The sequence below is a fragment of the Cryptomeria japonica genome, chromosome 2 (assembly GCF_030272615.1).
Source record: "Cryptomeria japonica chromosome 2, Sugi_1.0, whole genome shotgun sequence".
In the NCBI taxonomy this organism is placed as follows: Eukaryota; Viridiplantae; Streptophyta; class Pinopsida; order Cupressales; family Cupressaceae; genus Cryptomeria; species Cryptomeria japonica.
This window is the reverse complement of record NC_081406.1, coordinates 565,531,574-565,549,379: the sequence shown is the minus strand read 5'-3', so window position 1 is coordinate 565,549,379 and position 17,806 is coordinate 565,531,574. Positions and strand designations below refer to the sequence as shown.

The 17,806-nt window shown below is 35.9% G+C and overlaps 1 protein-coding gene across 1 annotated transcript in view; it reads right to left on the bottom strand.

The window, feature by feature from the left end:
* LOC131041533 (ultraviolet-B receptor UVR8) overlaps positions 1–17,806 on the bottom strand; it is a 191,902-nt gene that overhangs the window by 101,057 nt on the left and 73,039 nt on the right. The window contains exons 6-7 of the mRNA XM_057974660.2: positions 4,076–4,161; positions 3,675–3,876 (exon numbers count right to left, since the gene is read on the bottom strand). Of these exons, the coding sequence (XP_057830643.1) occupies positions 3,675–3,876; positions 4,076–4,161 (288 nt within the window). The remainder of the gene's footprint in view (positions 1–3,674; positions 3,877–4,075; positions 4,162–17,806) is intronic.

Genomic DNA, 17,806 nt, shown 5'->3' with positions numbered 1-17,806 from the left:
AGACTTTGAGCTGCTACATACTGTGCTTGGTTACCAGAAAATCATCTAAAAAGGTTGATAGGAGAGTAGATAGTTGAAGACTTTGAGCTTTCTTTCTGTTTTCCAATCCCGGAGAAGCAATGGAGGACTTTGTGCCTTTATGGAAACTTTGCTTCTTTAATTAGTTTACTTAATTAATCATTTGTGCTTTCAGCTATGATTCTTTTCTGAAAGAAGAGAAAAGAATAAGTGTCTTTTTCTGAAAAGAGTACAAGACAGAGTTTCACCCAAAATTAGAATAAATTTAGAGTTAGAATTTATTTTTGAATTGTTAAAGTTGAAAGCAAAGGGGGAGCCTTCTCTAAATTAGGAGAGTTTTATACTCACACACTGTGGCCGAAACCACAATTTTGCACATCTTTCTAGGTGTACAAAATTTTAAACCAACAGATTTTATTAGACACTTGAATATATGGAACAGTATCAGAAAAAATTACTTCCTCAAACCTTCCAGAATTGCATGAAGTTGCTGCTACACCAAATATTGATAAAATAATAAAAATTATTTCTGACCTATACAAAGCCGCTGCCTACTTCACTGGGATTATTAAGGTCTAAAAAAAACACTTTAATCGCTCACAGACAGATGTGTCCCACCTATAACTCTCAACTCCTAGATGCATATATCAGCAATCACAACGCTATCCAATAAGGACAACGGTAGCAAATAAGGTCCTCCCACTCTGGCGCGAGTCTTAGAACTCCCACTACCCCGCACAAATACTTGCCTATTTAAGCATTGAATATTGGTATGTTTGCAAACTGTTTTTTTCCCTGTTTGTTCCACAACTGGGCAGCATTACCAAGTTCAGATTCTGAGTCAGTTTGGTAGAGGGTTCTGAGAAGGGACCGTTTTTGTGTGAATCTGTCAAGAACCCGTGAATTTTTTTTAATTCCATGTGGTTTGTCAAAGATCCATCCATGGCGGGGCAGCCATGCTGCAAAACTAGATGTCCTTGTCATTCTATCTTGCTTCCAAGATTGTGCCGCTACTTTTGCTCAACTTCCCTCCCAAAATCATGAAGGATCGTGTTGATCAAGCTAAACTGTTTTTTACCTGTTTGTTTCACGACTGGACAGTGGGCAGCATTACCAAGTTCAGATTCTGAGTCAGTTTGGTTGGGGGTTCTGAAAGGGACTGTTTTTATGCGAATCCATCAAAAGCTGTGAATTTTTTTTAATTATTCCATTTGAATTTGTCAAAGATCTATCTATGGTGTGATAGCCATGCTGCAAAACTAGATGTCCTAGTCATTCTATCTTGCTTTCAAGATTGCACCACTACTTTTGCCCAACTTCCCTCCCAAAATCATGAAGGATAGTATTGATCAAGCTAAATGGCATTGGATTACATTATGTAGAAATTATTTCACAATGGTTTAAGGCTCCTGTTATTGTTAAAGTCTCCCATTAATCCATTTCTAGGTATCCTTCCTAGGCTAATACATGCCTAGAAATATCTTTGTAAACTACTTTTTTCACTGTTCAAATTTCTTTTGTTCAATCTTTAGTAAAATTGGCTTTTTGTTTCGAACCTATATTTGGTACTTTTTTCAGATAATAAAAGTTCAATCAATTTTAATTAAATTAGTTTTAGCTTTACTTAATAATATTATAACACTTTTGCGAGTAAAATTATTTATTTATTTATTAAAGAAAGACCTTTTAAGGTTTAAAAAGTTAAATATATACACGAATGAACCCAAAACAAACACAAAACAACAACAAAAAATTGACCAAACCAGCTAACCGAAACCCAATCCAGAACCAATATCAGTACCTAAGCATAAATTGATATACCATAACCTAGTAAAACAAAGATATTTTCGTTTAAAAAATAAAATAAAACTAGTGTTAAATGGCATAGAAACTGAATTGAATGATTTCCAAACATGCTTAAACATGTAAATGTGACATTTAGGAATGAAATAACATTCTAGTTAAATTTTGATTTAAAAAAGCTGACTTGGAACTCAAAAAATTGCAAAATTTAGCTCCTTGAATCATCTTCGACTTGTTTATTTGCTCAAACAAGTTTGCAAATGTAGTGAGAAAAATTTTCTAGGGAAATGGGTTTAAAGGCTAAAATTCCACACTTTTGGTGCATCCATTGTCTACCGCATCTAGCGACCCTGCACCACAGACTCAACATTCCAATTCTCCAAGCTCATGGTGAGTTTCTCACAAGTTTCTCAAGTCCTCTGAGAATTTTTTATTTATGCTTTAAAAAATTAAACATCAAAGAAAGGCAAGAGAAATCAAGAGGATAAAAATGGTGGTGCTACCCATAGCAACTTTAAATACTGTGTGTGACAATCCTTAATTGTGCAATCTGCATTAAGCTTTGAACCAACAAAAGATGTCAACAAATTTGGACCATCAAGGTCAATAAAGGCATTATCAAGATTCCAAAATCCATCCAAAACCAAAATCATTTTGGTATCAACCAAGCAATGCTGCAAGCTTGTGTCCCACACACAAAAATTTGTGTTGTGCATGGTTTGCCTAGACACACATAAGCAGCAAAATAAGCATGAACTAGCACCATGCCACAACAACAGCAACTCGAGGAACTACTACAGCAATATGAAGATGTCAATAAAGATCCAAAAAGGTGTTCCAGAACACTAAACGCTAAAATATCAAATTGACTTAGTTCCAGGGGATCCCCACTTCCAAATATTCCACTGTATTACAGATCCATTTGGTAGAATGACTATATTTGGTGTCAGATGCTAGAGGTCATCAACCAAGGAAAGATTATGTTAAGCTCTAACATCTATACTAGCAGATATATTCCAAATTATAACAATAATATGCAGAATAAAAGAGATCTCAGATTACACAACGCAAGAGGTTTGTGAGCCAAGATGCTCTACTATCCAATATACTCAAAAATAGAATAAATCTTTGGCTTAGGGTAACACCATCCAATAGCCCTTATGGAAGAAGCCATTCCACTGTTCACATGATAGTGATTTGAATATATTTGCTAGGGCAAATCTGCATTTTGGACACACAAGAAAAACAATATGTCTCCCTATTTTTTATTCATTTGAAAGCAATCAACTAAAGGGGAAAAACAAAATCTTCGAAAGCAAAATTGTTATCAAATTTGAAACTCTGATCTAAATTTGGTAAAGAAGCAAATAAGAATAGTTCATCAGGGACATGTCAGGGGATATTTGTCTAAGTTTGTTTCATTCTCAGATCATAAGTAAAGGTTGATCTTAATTCCACATGTATGAGATAGAGAAAAACAAATATGGGAAAACAAACAGGTCAACATGTCCATGGAAAAATGTATGTTGAACTACTGATTCTATCAGAGAATTGATGAAAGAGATGTTTTGTGATCTAGATGTATCATAATAATATAATATCATAACAAGTTCACCATTATGAGTCCTGCTTCATTTATATGTAGCATGTATGGTTTGATCATGAAATATTTTTATTTCTCTCTAAATTAGCATGAGCTACTGTTTGAGCTCTGAGCTCCACCAGCTCCAAATCAGAAACCTTGCATTAAAAAATCATATGCTTTGATTAAATACATTTCAGATTCATTTAACAGATTTATAGACATTTGAAAAAGCAAATAATAAGAAAAGGTTTCTTCATGTGGTGCTAACCACTATAAGATCAGAAAGTCCTTGAACAGGAACAGGCTGTGATCTTGGCTGAGTATTTCCCGTCCCAAGTTGTCCATATTCATTGTTTCCCCAAGCCCAAACTTCCCCTTCCTCTAGAAGTGCAAGATTGTGAAAAGCACCAACTGCAATCAGCTGCACATTCTCCAAACCTTGTACCCGCACAGGAGTGGAAATCTGTTTTCTGGTCAAACCAAAGTTTGCTGTAAATTTGGATCTTACTCTACTTGATTCAAATTAAAAAAGCAATGACATATCAAGTGTTAAAGCTATAGCTAAAAATACACATGATAAAAATTGAACATTAAATAAAAGGCTCACTGATCTATAGTATACACACATTAATATTGAACAGGGAAGAAAAGACTTTGGGAAAAACTTACATGTCACCAGGAGGCCATGGTTGACCCCATGTCCAGACATGTCCATTATGTGTAAGCACTACAGAGTGTGTACCTCCAGCAGCCACCTAGAAATAACTCGCATAAGAAAAGTATGGATATAGCCAAAGTAAAGACAAAAAAGAAGTAAAAAATGGGAACCCTCTCTGCTTTATTCTTTCTTGTGCATATTTCTATTTAAATAGCCAAAAAACATTGACATCTTATGAATTGTTGGAATTCCATACAAGAATGTATTGAAGCAAAAAACTACCTAGATATATCCTAAAATAAGTGGAGTATTTAGAAACAGCACCATCCAATACACTTGAATTAAAGTTAATACAACAGCTCAAGTTTAGAGAAAAAATTCAAAAATATTATAAAAACATTAAACAGTAATATCAAGATACATGATATTATATGTAACTGAAAATCTAAAATCTTTAGATAAAAAAACTACTTCAAAGGAACATTCCAACTGCAACTCACGATTATATCCTATATAATATCTGGTAAACATGTTGCCCATACCACCATTAATTAAAAGTTCACTCCATTAGAATTAAGTCTTAGCGTTCCTCGTTATGGGTATGGTACGGCTCTTGACTACTCACTTGTAATGTCCCCTTCTCAGTGATGATGCATTCAGTGGTCCATTGGCCTATTCCAGAGACCCATAGGCTATTTGGAAAGGAGAATTAGGGTTTCCAACTTTTGTGGAGTTCTGCACGAACTTTTTAGGGTTGTCAGGAGGGAATTCTTTTGTTCTGCTTTGGGTTTCCTTCTAGGTTTTCCATGAGCTCCAGGGTGGCATAACATGCAATTGAATCTGGATCTAGGTCATTCTATCAATAAGCATGTGACAAATTTATTTTCCCAATCTATTCCTGGAGCACTCCATATATAGATCCCTCTTAAACCTTTTTGAACATATGCTATCACTATATATTTTAGATGATTCTTGCTAAATCTCTAAGATAAAAGGATATGGTTAAGGTACAAGAGATTCATTCCAAATGTATAAAAACTAATATCATAAATATGTAAAATATAGAGAAGTAAAATTAACCATAATATGCATATGATAAACAAAATTAAATATGGAACACTACTAATAATTTAACTTGATCCTAAATTATATATTAAATAGTTTCTATTACGTCTTCAAAATAAGATAATAGTCAGTGGCCATACCACATATTACACAGGTACACTCAATGAATAAATCATCATATTTATCTTCATCAAGAGCATCAAAATTAACATTTGGTTCATTAGAATTAGATGCAACAGTAACAGCAACAATGCCACTTCCACTAAACCTAGTTTCACCATGTACAGAAATCTCTTACCTGTCTATTGACATCAACTAGTAAAAATTGCCCGACCAAAGCATCATATCAAGATTACCCTTACGTCCCCACACAATCTTGATCCTTCCTACTAGTCAAGTTAATTGCGTGCTAAGAGGTGCATTCTGAAATGGACATAAGACGGTAGACCAATTCCTCCACCTTTTTGCTGACAAACCACTTGTAATTAACTAAGTGGGTAAAATAGTATGCATTCCAATTACACTCATCTAAAAAGGAACTTGCAACCTATAGAGAAAATGTTAATTTCAGATTTATATAAAAGTTAAAATCCAGAGATACCAGGTCAAATATCGGATGATAGGTTGACAAATGTGTTCAAGTTTGATGACAAGGATTTCTTAACCCATGTCAAGATTATTTTTCGCGAGGAATACTTGAGGGCTCATTTCAAATATCGCACCAATGCTGACGTTGCATCCATGTTTGTGGCTTGGTGCCTCGAATTGGAGAATAAAGAGAATGTGAGGTGGATAGTTAGTAGCTGTGTTAGAGAAGAATGGTGTGGGGGGCTCGAAAGTTTCATGAGGATGACGAGAGATGGGAAGGGGTTTGTATGTCCCTACAGTCCTTGGCTTCATGTTAGTGAATTTTGCCCTCCTATGCGCCCATATCTTATATGGAGTGAAAACCGTAACATGGAGGTTTGTCGGGCCTCTGCACATATTGGGATGCATGGCATTAAGGAGTATTTGAAGGCTCAGGAGAGACATGATGTCAGGCGGGAGTTGGAGAAATGGGATCCCTGTGAATCAAGGTCATCACGATTGGTGCTGGCTTCATCATCGAGACCAAAAAGAGGTTGCCCACGAAGTTTGAAGAAGGCGGCGAGGTGAACACTGTGGATGGGTTTCCCAACAAAACATAAGGATGCTGCAGATGTTTCTGAGGAGGCGACAGGAGATGTCATGGCGTTGAGCAGTAAAGGCAAGGAAATAGTCATTGCTGAATAGTACAGGCCTGGGTTATTAATTTTGTTACGAAATCTACAAGCTTCTTTGGAATTGGTTATTGTATTGCTATGTAAATGCTTATCAGTAGACTAGGGTGGAGGTCTGGGCAATGGGTGATGGAATCAGCTTGAACACTTGGGGGATGGTCTTTTTTGCAGTAGATTATTATAGTATTCGTAATGGGGATATGGACAATACATATGTTGATATTTTGACGACATGTTGTATGCTCCTATCTAATGATCTGCGCCACCTCTGATTGATCTGGCCCTCTCCCGTTCGGTTGATAGATTATCTGCCTTTAGAGCCCTCCCTTCTCTTTCCTTTCCTTCTACATATGTTGATATTTTGACAACATTGTAAACTTTTGGAAATCTTAATAGAAGTAACATTTACCGATCAAAAAAAAAAATCCAAAGATTCCAATCTTGATTTCTCAGATGATTTTACTTCTAAATTTTAATTTAGAAAAATAAACAAGAAAGGAAGTTAGAGATAAATTTTGATCGCAATAACCTTTAAAAAGTCCCAAATGAATAATAAGAACAGCTAACACAAATCCTAGAGTTTGAAGGTTGTGTGACAATGTGAGGTTTGAAGATGCCAATAACCCTATGTAAGGATGACTACCAGCTCCTTGAACAAGCCCTAATCAGTGCCAACAAGTGAACAAACAAATGGTGCTGAGGAAGAGTGATTGAAAGAGAGCTGCAATAGCCAGATGCAGCTCCAAGATTTTAGAAGTATGACTACTATAAGTATAAGCCATACAAGTGTAACCTTAACAGCAATTTAATAAGCCATTCTGGTATAGCTATGTGATAGCCAAGCAAAATGCTAGTTTTGTGAGATTGATTTAGCTAATCTCTATTGTATACACTCCAAAATACAAACTTCCAGATGCTATTATATGTCTCCTGCATCTGCCAATGATGCCTTGGGTTCCAATACAGTATCTAATGTATTATTCTAAACTAATCTACCCCTTTTCTTTTCATTTGTCAGGGCCCAAGAATGAAATGCAGAAAAGATTGACAAATGAAATGGACAGAATTAGACGACCAGAAAAATATTCAATGAAAAGTTTACTTTTCATCCATTCATGCATTGATCAAAATGTCATACAATGTACATAATTAATAATATGCAAATGACAGTTCAGTTCATCGTCTAGTAAATCTAGGCAATATAAGCTATTATCCTACTACACCTAGGATTATGTACACTTGTGTTACATTTCCCCCCTTAATCCATAGGTGTAGTGGTAAAACCACTGTTTGTGTTTGAGCAAATTGTTTATTGTGCCTCATTTGCTTGATATGAAGCTCCAATGTTCCGCAAAGGTTTTGCCTACGTGATAATTTATTCCCTTCTACAATTATTAAAGAACCATGATATTGACCTGGTAAAGACTTAGTTTGTTTTCTGAAATTGAGTCAACTGTCTAGAATGCTATATCCCATTTTGAGAGAATACCACACCCATTTGCTATGAAATTTTTCACCACTATTTTTAACATTACTTATCTGTGATGAAATTTGCAAAAGAAGGTTGTTCAACTTTTGTCTGTGACTTTTTGTGAGTGAAAACTAGAGAACCCAAACTGATTGTGCCCATGACTTGTTGGAATGTGTACGACCTATACCATGTAACATAAAAAATAGATAAATCAAGCTAATTGCATTCATGAGTAGCCCAAAAGTGCATTGCAGCATGCATTGAATGATCTGACTTTCTATAAAGATAAATGTGAACCACTTGTTGTCCACAATGTGTCAAAATCCTTCTTTTCTGCAAGATTGTTCTATGACACAACAAGGGGCTTAACAATTTTCTTCAAGGACTTTTTGTCTTTACCTGCCTTCTAGATTGAACTGCTTAAAGAAGGAACATCATTGTTAACATCTTTCTTCTCTGCTAAGGCATTGGATGCATATTCTTGCAATTAATCTTCCAACCTATTAATTTCATGCCACAACCTCTTGTATTGATTACAAAACTATATAAACATAGGCGTGTATTAATTCCAACATTCTAATATTATCTTTGCTTCCTGTTTGTTATAGACATTAATTTGCAACAATAACATGCCATTGTGTATAATGTGGATATGATTACACAAATGACTTTTGTTGTCAAATAGAGATGGATCGGTTCCTTATAACTCCAATACGTTTCCATTTCTATATAACATGAGACCAATAGATCAAACCTCTCAATATGCTCACCCTCTCGATATACCCGTCAATAAATGAAAGAAATCCATCCTTTCAATATACCAATCAATACATGAGAGAGGTGCTAAAGCACATGAGAGCAAAGAGATACAAGGCAATTAGGGACCACGTGAAAAGAATTCACCCTATCAACAACACCTATTTAGAAAGAAATCATAATTTCTTCATGTTGTGACGTTTTCACACATCGTCCCATTGCAAATGGGGACCCCTTCACTTCTGCTTCCTCGATTTTTTGCCTTAGGTATTGGTTTAGGTTTGCAGGCTCGATAGCAATCAATTAGTTTCCAAGTTGTGGTAAGACAAGTAAGGGTTGGCTGGTAATAGGGCCAGAGTTGTGTTAAGCATACTCAAACCCAATGCATGAGGTCAATCCAAGTTGAAAGGTCGTTAAATGAGGCACCCTGAAGTTTTAAAATGCATTTAGGGTTGATACATCATAGGGGATTGCATCAAGTTCATAGGAAAAAGAAGGATAAGATGGAAGAAGAGGGTTTTGAAAGCATGAAAATCAACTTGAACTGCGAATGTCAAACCATGTGAAATGATGAAACTGTGCGTGAGCACTGTCATGTCCCTCCCTTGATCGTTATATATATATATATATCCTAAGTAAAACAATTATTATTATTATTTAATAAAATAATTATCAACAAATAATTATTCAAATTTATTTATTAAATATTATTATTTAATTAATATTTATTAGTGATAATGAATGGAATGGTACGATTTGTATATAGCTTATTATTTCGATATGCTTCCAATATAAGGCACGATAGTTTGAAAGGTTATCTTTCAAAAGGGACATTACATGATCCTTCGGTTCCGAGAAGCCTCTTAAAAAGACGGGGTTGTAAAAGTAGAGTTGGATGAAAACTATCGATACATCTCAATTAACACAACCATTGTCAGTCATCTTCAAATACGGTATTCATACCATTAATCATATTGACACATAATCTTCATACCCGGAAATACAATTAGCTACGTAGAGTGATATGAAAAAATGAATAATTACTCAACGACAAGTCAAAGACTACGATTCCCATCCAAGCATGCGAAATACCAAGACCAAGTATAATAATATCGATGTCCACTAAAATCGTCTATTCATCGCCTATGAAGATAAAGATGACAAAGGCATCAATTAGACACAAATAAAGATAACAAATAGTAATAATCACGAAGAATGTACTAAGGCTATTTGTTATGGGATGAGTAACCAATGTTTGATAAAGGAAATGCAATAAGCAGCAATCAACTTTAGCCAATACTCAAACAAATCTGTCAAGAATATATCAAAGGGGTGCGATATAGAGTATTCGACTAATGGACATACTCTAAAAGACACAATTAAGGATAGTTAAGTGCCAGCAATTAGAGAAGGGTGTGATTTGTATATAAGAATGATTTGCTACCAAATGATCAATCCTTTAGACAACTGCTAACAAGATAATGATCAAGGCCGATTAAAGAATGGTGATTAATACGATCTTTAAAGACAACGCTAATCAGCAGCGATTAAGAATAAAAACGTATGATTTGTATAAACAAGTGTTCATGGAAAGATGTCATTAAGCAAGTTTGACTAATCCTTAACAAAGGGATGCGATCTAAGGATAGAAGGGAAGGGTGCATCCATTCCAATTCCTAAGGTACTTAAGAGGATTAATATTTTTTCCAAATGGGAGGGAAGGAAGGTGGAAAGGTAATGGTTTATTTTTCTGAGTTTTGAACAAACTTGGAGAAATTCGGAGAGAATATAAAGTAAAAGAGAAATAAATATACTCTGGCAGTCATCGTAAGTTACAGGCAGTAACATCCTTGTTCTCGGTAGTATGCATGGGGATGTGCTTATTACGTATGCTTAATATATGAAGATGGTCAATGTTTTTATGCAGAATTTAATAGTAATAGCAATATATGAATATTAATATAAACACTATTAAATAGACTGCAATATGCATGACAGCCATATTTAGTATCATATATAGTGGCAGACCAGATCTGACGCATGTCAGATCTGTCTGCCTTACAACCTCTAGATAGACTAATAATTACTGCGTAGACAATGGTAGTATTAATAATTAATATAATAGGTAATAGATAAATATTTGATAATATAATTTAATTTATTAATTTATTTATATTCAAATCAGAAAATAATAATATATATACATACATACAAACTCGACATAATATCAAATATATTTATAAAAACATAAATTATAAATATACATATTATTATGAATATAATGGATGGTTTTCAATAATTGAACTGAATATGATACAAGAAGGGAAATATACAAAGGAGATAGGAACTACGGATGCGTAGGCAGAGGCAAGAGAAAAGGGAGAAGATAGCAGAGATGCCACAGGTACGTATATGTGTGTGGATATGTGTGCCACACACACACATATAAATATACTAGTAGTTTTTGATAGTTATGTCATTATTATTATAAGGTGTAGGTTATAGAATTATGTCATGATTATTATAATATGAATGTTACAGAATTATGTCATCATTATTACAATATTGTATGTTACAGAATTTTAGCATAATGTTGTATGTCACAAGATTATAATTTAAGTAATAGGGATAATATGAATTATAATTCAAATGATATTGAGAATTTGAATGGTTATGAAATGTTGTATATCATTAAATGGCACTAATGTGATTATATGATGGAGGCTATTGGGAGGAAATCCCAATAGTCTAATTCAGGGATTATGATAATCCCTGGTAGGCAGTATATACTGAATATCTATATGCATATATGTATGGCTTGGTTGACAAAGTTCATCCAAGAAGAGACGGATTTGGCCGGTCCCCTCTGGTAGACTTGGATGATGAGATGCATCATCCAAGGCAAGGAATTGACATATGGTCTTCCTTGGATGGCTTGGGTGTAAGAAATTACACCCAAGACAGGAATCAAATTAACCTTCGATTTCTTGGATGGCTTGGGTGTAAGTAGTTACATCCAAGACAGGAATCGAATTAACCTTTGATTTCCTGGATGGCTTGGGTGTAAAAAATTACATCCAAGACAGGAATTGAATTCACCTTCGATTTCCTGGATGGCTTGGAACCAAGATGGGTTCCAAGAAGGCGAGCTTCACAGCCGCCTAAGGACATATCTCTGTATGGCATTCGTATCCTTTTTATTAGATAAGAATTGTGATTAGTGTTAATTAAGTATTTTAAGGTTAAATTGCAAGTTAGATTAGTTATATATGTATATTTGTTGTATTTCTAACAATCTGTTTTGCAGGACAGTGATCTCTAACTAGTAGGGACATTACAAGCACAACACAAACCCGCCATCCATACATGAGCACTGCATAATCTCGATTTTGTTCATGAGAACTCCTAAGACCCGATTTTGTGCATGAATAGGGAGAAATCCTGAAATATTACATGGGTAGTGCTATCTTCGAAGTTGCTAAGGTGAGAAGGTGAGAGACGTGGCATCAATGGCGTGCAATGTTAACCTTGAAGTAATTTTAAGTGGACAAACAAGGGAAATTGCAAAATGATTCAAAGGCTAACCTTGAAGCAAGTTTTGCACAATCGAATCAATGACTTTGTGCAAGGATGAACTTCTAATTCTGAAATTGTGCATAAGAGTCTTCAAAATCAGATTTCATACATGATAGCTTGCAAAACCCATTTTTATGCAGGCAAGCATGAAACTCTGATTTTGTACATGAGGTGCTCAAAAACCCTCAATCTTACATGACAAGGTGAAATCCCTAAATCTTACATGGAGGTAGGGAAATCCCAAAATGTTGTGTAACATGCCTCCAAACCCAATTTCATGCTTGAATGACTTAAACCCCCCCCCCCCACAAAAAAAAAAAAAAAACAGAGAAAAGAAAAAAAAAATTTGATTGAAAGCCTTATATTTTTTCAAAAATCATTGAGTTAAGGGTCAAAATTTTCAAAGCAAGTTGAGGAAATGATTATAAAAAGTCCGAGATCCCACATGAGCATGCCACATTTCCAACTTCTTGCATGAGCATGGCAAAAACCCAAAATCCTACATGAAGGCATCAGAAGTCCGAAATCATACACGAGGGCTGATGAAACCTCAAATTGTGCATGAAGTCATGAAAATTTCCAAAAAAGAAGGGGTGACTGCTTATGTGAGTTAGCTACCTCATGGTATAAGGCGTGTAGGGATTGATTTGGCATGAAACTTGCTGATGGCCGACCTTGAGGAAGGTGATAAACACTTTAAATGTTTCAAATTAATTAAAATTTGCAAAACATTGCCAAGGCCAACCTCCTTTTAACCATCACCTCAATGCATATAAAGCAAGGTGGGGATCAATTATTTTCAATTCAAATCAAATGCATTCAACTCAGAAATAAGGAGCAGAGCTGAGAATTAGGAGAGGATCGAACTTCATCAGCAATAGTAATGGTGATTGTGGAAGTGATTTCCAGCCACAAGGCATAAATTCAATCGAATATCGATGAGAGCAAGGGTTTTGATGATCAACAATACAGGGCGATAAAGATTGCAAGCATTGATCACAAACAAATCAGATATCTCCAGATCTGAAAAGAACAACATTTCCAGAAATTCTGACTTTAAAGACAATTTTCAGAAATTTCAAGCTATTGCAAGTTGAGAAGGGTAAAAATCTGAGATTATTTAAGCACTTTAAAGAGAAATATAGAAGAAGAATAAAAGTTTTAATGGCTAAAAATCCTATTGTTTGATGAAATATTAGTTGAATTTTGATTTGTGCATCAATTTGAATAATACTCCAAATCTGAATTGTAAATGCATAAGTTCAAACTTTCATGTGTTGGCATCTGTTGTTGAACTTCACCCTTACACTTTGAAATTTGATGAATCTATGCTTCATTGTAATTCAAGTTTTCTCTCAAGTGTAGATGCCAGCCCCAAGACCAGAGAAATGTTGAGACAAACACAAATCAAGGAAGATTCTAGAGGCATACTTTCAGAGTCGAAGATCCTCTCACGATGAAGTAGAGTTGGAGATACTAACATTGGATGCTTTGACATGGACAAATTCAAGGGTCCATTGTACGGACCTGATTCTTCAAAGGTGGCCAAAACAATGTTACAGAATAGGATGGTGCAAGCAGCCAACTTTCCCCTTGCAATGCAATGTAGTGAGCAGATAGTAGAGTGTGCTAAGCATTACAATTCCGAGAAAAGGCAAGTAATAGCTCCGGATGAGAAGGTGTTAGCTTACCTCACAAAGGATGCTATTTCAATGGCATTTGATATCCCAGTATATAATGCTATGGTCTAACAAACCAAGGAGGAGGCATCAAAGATGTGTGACGATAGACTTCAGGAATGTCTTGAAATCATCAACAAAACTTGATTGGAGAAGTCAAGAGGTCATCATTCAAGAATGCCTAAGAAACTTCATAGATCGGACTTCAAAGAGGAGTATGGAGATCTTGTTACACTGTTGAACAGAGTCATGGGATGCCGGTTTTGAGCCATGGATGTTCTATTTCGTTCAAGAGATTACAACCGGAGCAAAGATGATTAACTAGGCCAAGATAATCAGTGACAACATAGATAAGAAATTGAAGAAGTTGAAGCGTTCTCACTATTTTTACATGAGTTCATATGTGGTCTACATGTACAAGCGATGAAAATGCATTGCGCGAATCAGGAATGAGGAAGGGCAAGCGGAGGTGTTTGATTGTTATCCTGAGTTGCATCTTCACAACATCTCTCAATGTAAAAGGGTGAATGATGCTTTCTTCATGCATATTGTCAAGACTTAGAACCTTGCAAGGGGGCACTCACCAAAGACTTTCACGAGAAGCTAAGGACTTGGTAAAGAAATGTAGTGAATGGTATATTCAGTTTCCAACATTCAACTCCATCCGAATGCAAGGATTTTCATCCAAAACCTAAATACTTCCAAGATTCCTGATAGACGAGATGGTTTTTCTAGAGGTAGTAAAGAAATGTAGTGCATGGTATATTCAGTTTCCAACATTCAACTACATCCGAATGCAAGGATTTTCATCCAAACCCTAAATGCTTCCAAGATTCCTGATAGACGAGATGGTTTTTCTAGAGGTTGCAAGGCAGCTATCCACTTATGATAAGATTCAAAATAACCAGCACAAGCCTGGAGTAAGATTTCCATTGGTTATTGGAAGTTCAATTGAGATGTCCTTCAATCCAAGTAGTGAAGAAATTAGAAGAGGAATTGCGTTTATAGTCTCTCACCACTTATTCATCAAGAGTGAATTTTGATCCTTACAATGCTATCAAGAGGATTAGCAAAAGGAAATACAGGCACAAGATACAACTTGAAGATTGTTGGGAAAATGCTAGAGATGATTTGACATAAGAAAGAAAATGTATTCAAGATTGTCAGTTCAAGTGCTCACGGCTTGTCAAGTATTTCATGTGACGGATTAGGTGGAGGATGATGGAAAGTGTTTTTAACGCCACTATGAACAATAAAAGGGGAAAACCCTTTCTTGAAATTGATTGGAATGCACCTGAGGTAACAAACTTGAATGATTTGATAGACCAGTCTTGGCGTACATAATTTTAGTGGGTAGATCAGCAAGTTACAACATTGAAAGAAAAGAATGTTTCCTTCACGTCCAAATTAATGGGAGACTTGGACTCGCAATCTTCTAATGATGAATCAACTGAGAGTCAACATGATCCTAGCATTGAAGAAGAAAGAAGCAAACAAGGAAGGGAAGGTCGCTATAAAGGAAAAGACATAGCTGAAAGTTTCAAGATCAAAGAGAAAAAACAAGCATAACTCAATCGTCTACAAGCACTTCTTCGGTACAAGAGGTAAACACTTCCATGGATAAGAATAGAACATCTTTTGCAGACAATGAACCTAAAGGAGGGAAATAGTTGAATTCAAGGATATGGGAAGGACAATGTTTGAATGAATCATTAGAGTCCACTCGACTGAAGAGCCGAAATGAAAACCCATCTCCAAATGTAGAGGTTCTTGTTGACGATCAACTGATGTAGCCGGAGCCAATTCCAAATGAAGTGATTGTAGAAGGTTCAAATGTAGAGATTTCAAGTGAGAAAATCAATGATGATATGATATCTGCATTGCGAGAGGTTCAAGAATCTCAGGAGTTGGATGAGGATGTTGATAGGTCATCAATACCTGAATGGTTAAAGAATCGGATGAAGAGGAAGGTTGTAGTAATACAAGAAGAGCCAACTGTTGATGGTGTTTTTATGCACTATGCAACACAAAATAAAATACTATGTATTCTATCCTCTCTTGAACAAAGATTCCCCAAATACTAAGCTGTGTGACCAAATGGGATGACTCCAGGTTCTCAAATGTCAGGTCTTGGCGTGCTCTTGGATAGACTCTGATGTTTGATGTGATATTGCTGGAATCACAAGGTGTACTTAAGTTGAATGCTTGAATGCTTTGAATATCGTTGGAACGTGGCATTTCACTTGATTGAAAAAAAGGGAAAAAGGATAGGGTTGAGAAAGCTAATCTACTCCTAGGAATGCAAGAGCAATGGATAATCTTTAATGAAACTCAACTAAGCTTTGCTTTGACATGTAACGAACATCTCCACAAGGCTAGGGCAATCTTCTAAGAATAGCTTGATGATTTTCAAATCACCACTACAAGCATAGATACCCTCAAGGCAAAGCATATCAATGGAGCAACAATTGAAGTTAAGCTTGGCTAAGATGGATCCAATTGACTATGCAAGGCACTTTACAATCAGCAAGGTGTTAGTAGTATGGATGTATGAGTTTCACCATTGATCATACACAAAGTTCTTCCATTCATCTAAACAACATGAAAATCAAACGAGAAGTAGAGATCATGCAAATTACTGAATCAACATATAAACTTCACCATATCTTCAATGAAGTTTACATGCTTCTTACAACAATGTCTTGGCAACAATCTTTGCTTTCTCTTCCTACTCTACTCTAACTATTTGCTATGAACTACTCACTATTCACTATCTCTTCACCCTTACAAATGAAAGAGTGGAGCCTTACGTAGTGCTCTCATTACAATTGAGTGGCTCAAATTGATTCACTATCAATGGCCAAGATTGAAAGATAAAAACCCTAATTAGGGTTTGTTCACCCATTACAAAGCATTCATTGCTTGACCAATGATAAAATTACATTTGATGGGACACATGTTCGTCCTTGAATTTTCGACCATAGAAATGAGACTCGAACTCGGCATGGACTTGGCAAGGGTGACTCGACTCAGGACTCGGGAAAAAAACTCGGTGTCGACTCGATAGGACTCGGCAAAGTGAAAAAACCAAGAAATTTAGAGATTTTAAAAGATTTAAAACTTGTTTCATGCACCCTTTATTTAATAAACCTTAAAGGCACAATAACATCATCAAATAGAAGTTGATTTGATCACATACATGAGTATACATCGATCACATAAGTATAAAGGCAAATTGTAGTTGAAGGAAATAACATACTTAGATATATAAATATTGTCAAATGTATACAAAACTCATGGAATATAAAATCCATGGCATCAAATGTTCCACACAAATATCAAAACAATAACTACAAGTCTATGGATCAAAGGAGCTTGCATCCCTCCTACGAAGGCATTTAAGGTAGGTCTTGGATGATTCAACAGCCATAGTCTTTGTTTGTGACTCCATGCCACCTTCACCAACATCAGTTGTGGTTGTGTTTGCTTGTACTCTAACCTCCTCCTTTGCCATGGCTACAACCTCTACCTCTCTATTTGCTTGGTCGATCTAATCAAGGTCCTCATCACTAAAGATAGGATCCATAGCCTCAATGATCCACACAAGGTGTTAGATGTGAGAAAAACCCAACGATATAAGGGGTGCGAGGAAACGCACTTGTGTTTCCCCACGGGCCAAGATTGGGGGTTCAGGGGCTATGCCTCCCAAAAAAAAATTTAGAGAGAAACATCAAAAAATGTCTATTTGTGTCAACTTTTTAGATTAAAAAAAAAATTGAGTCTGGCCGAGTCTAGGCATAAGGACTCATTGGGTCCGAGCTGAATCTGAGAATCCTTGGACTCGCCCAAGACTCGGACGAGTCCAAGTCCAGGCCCCTAGGACTCGCCCAAGGTCACTTGGCTCAAGACTCGCCGAGCCTTGGTGAGTCTTGGAAC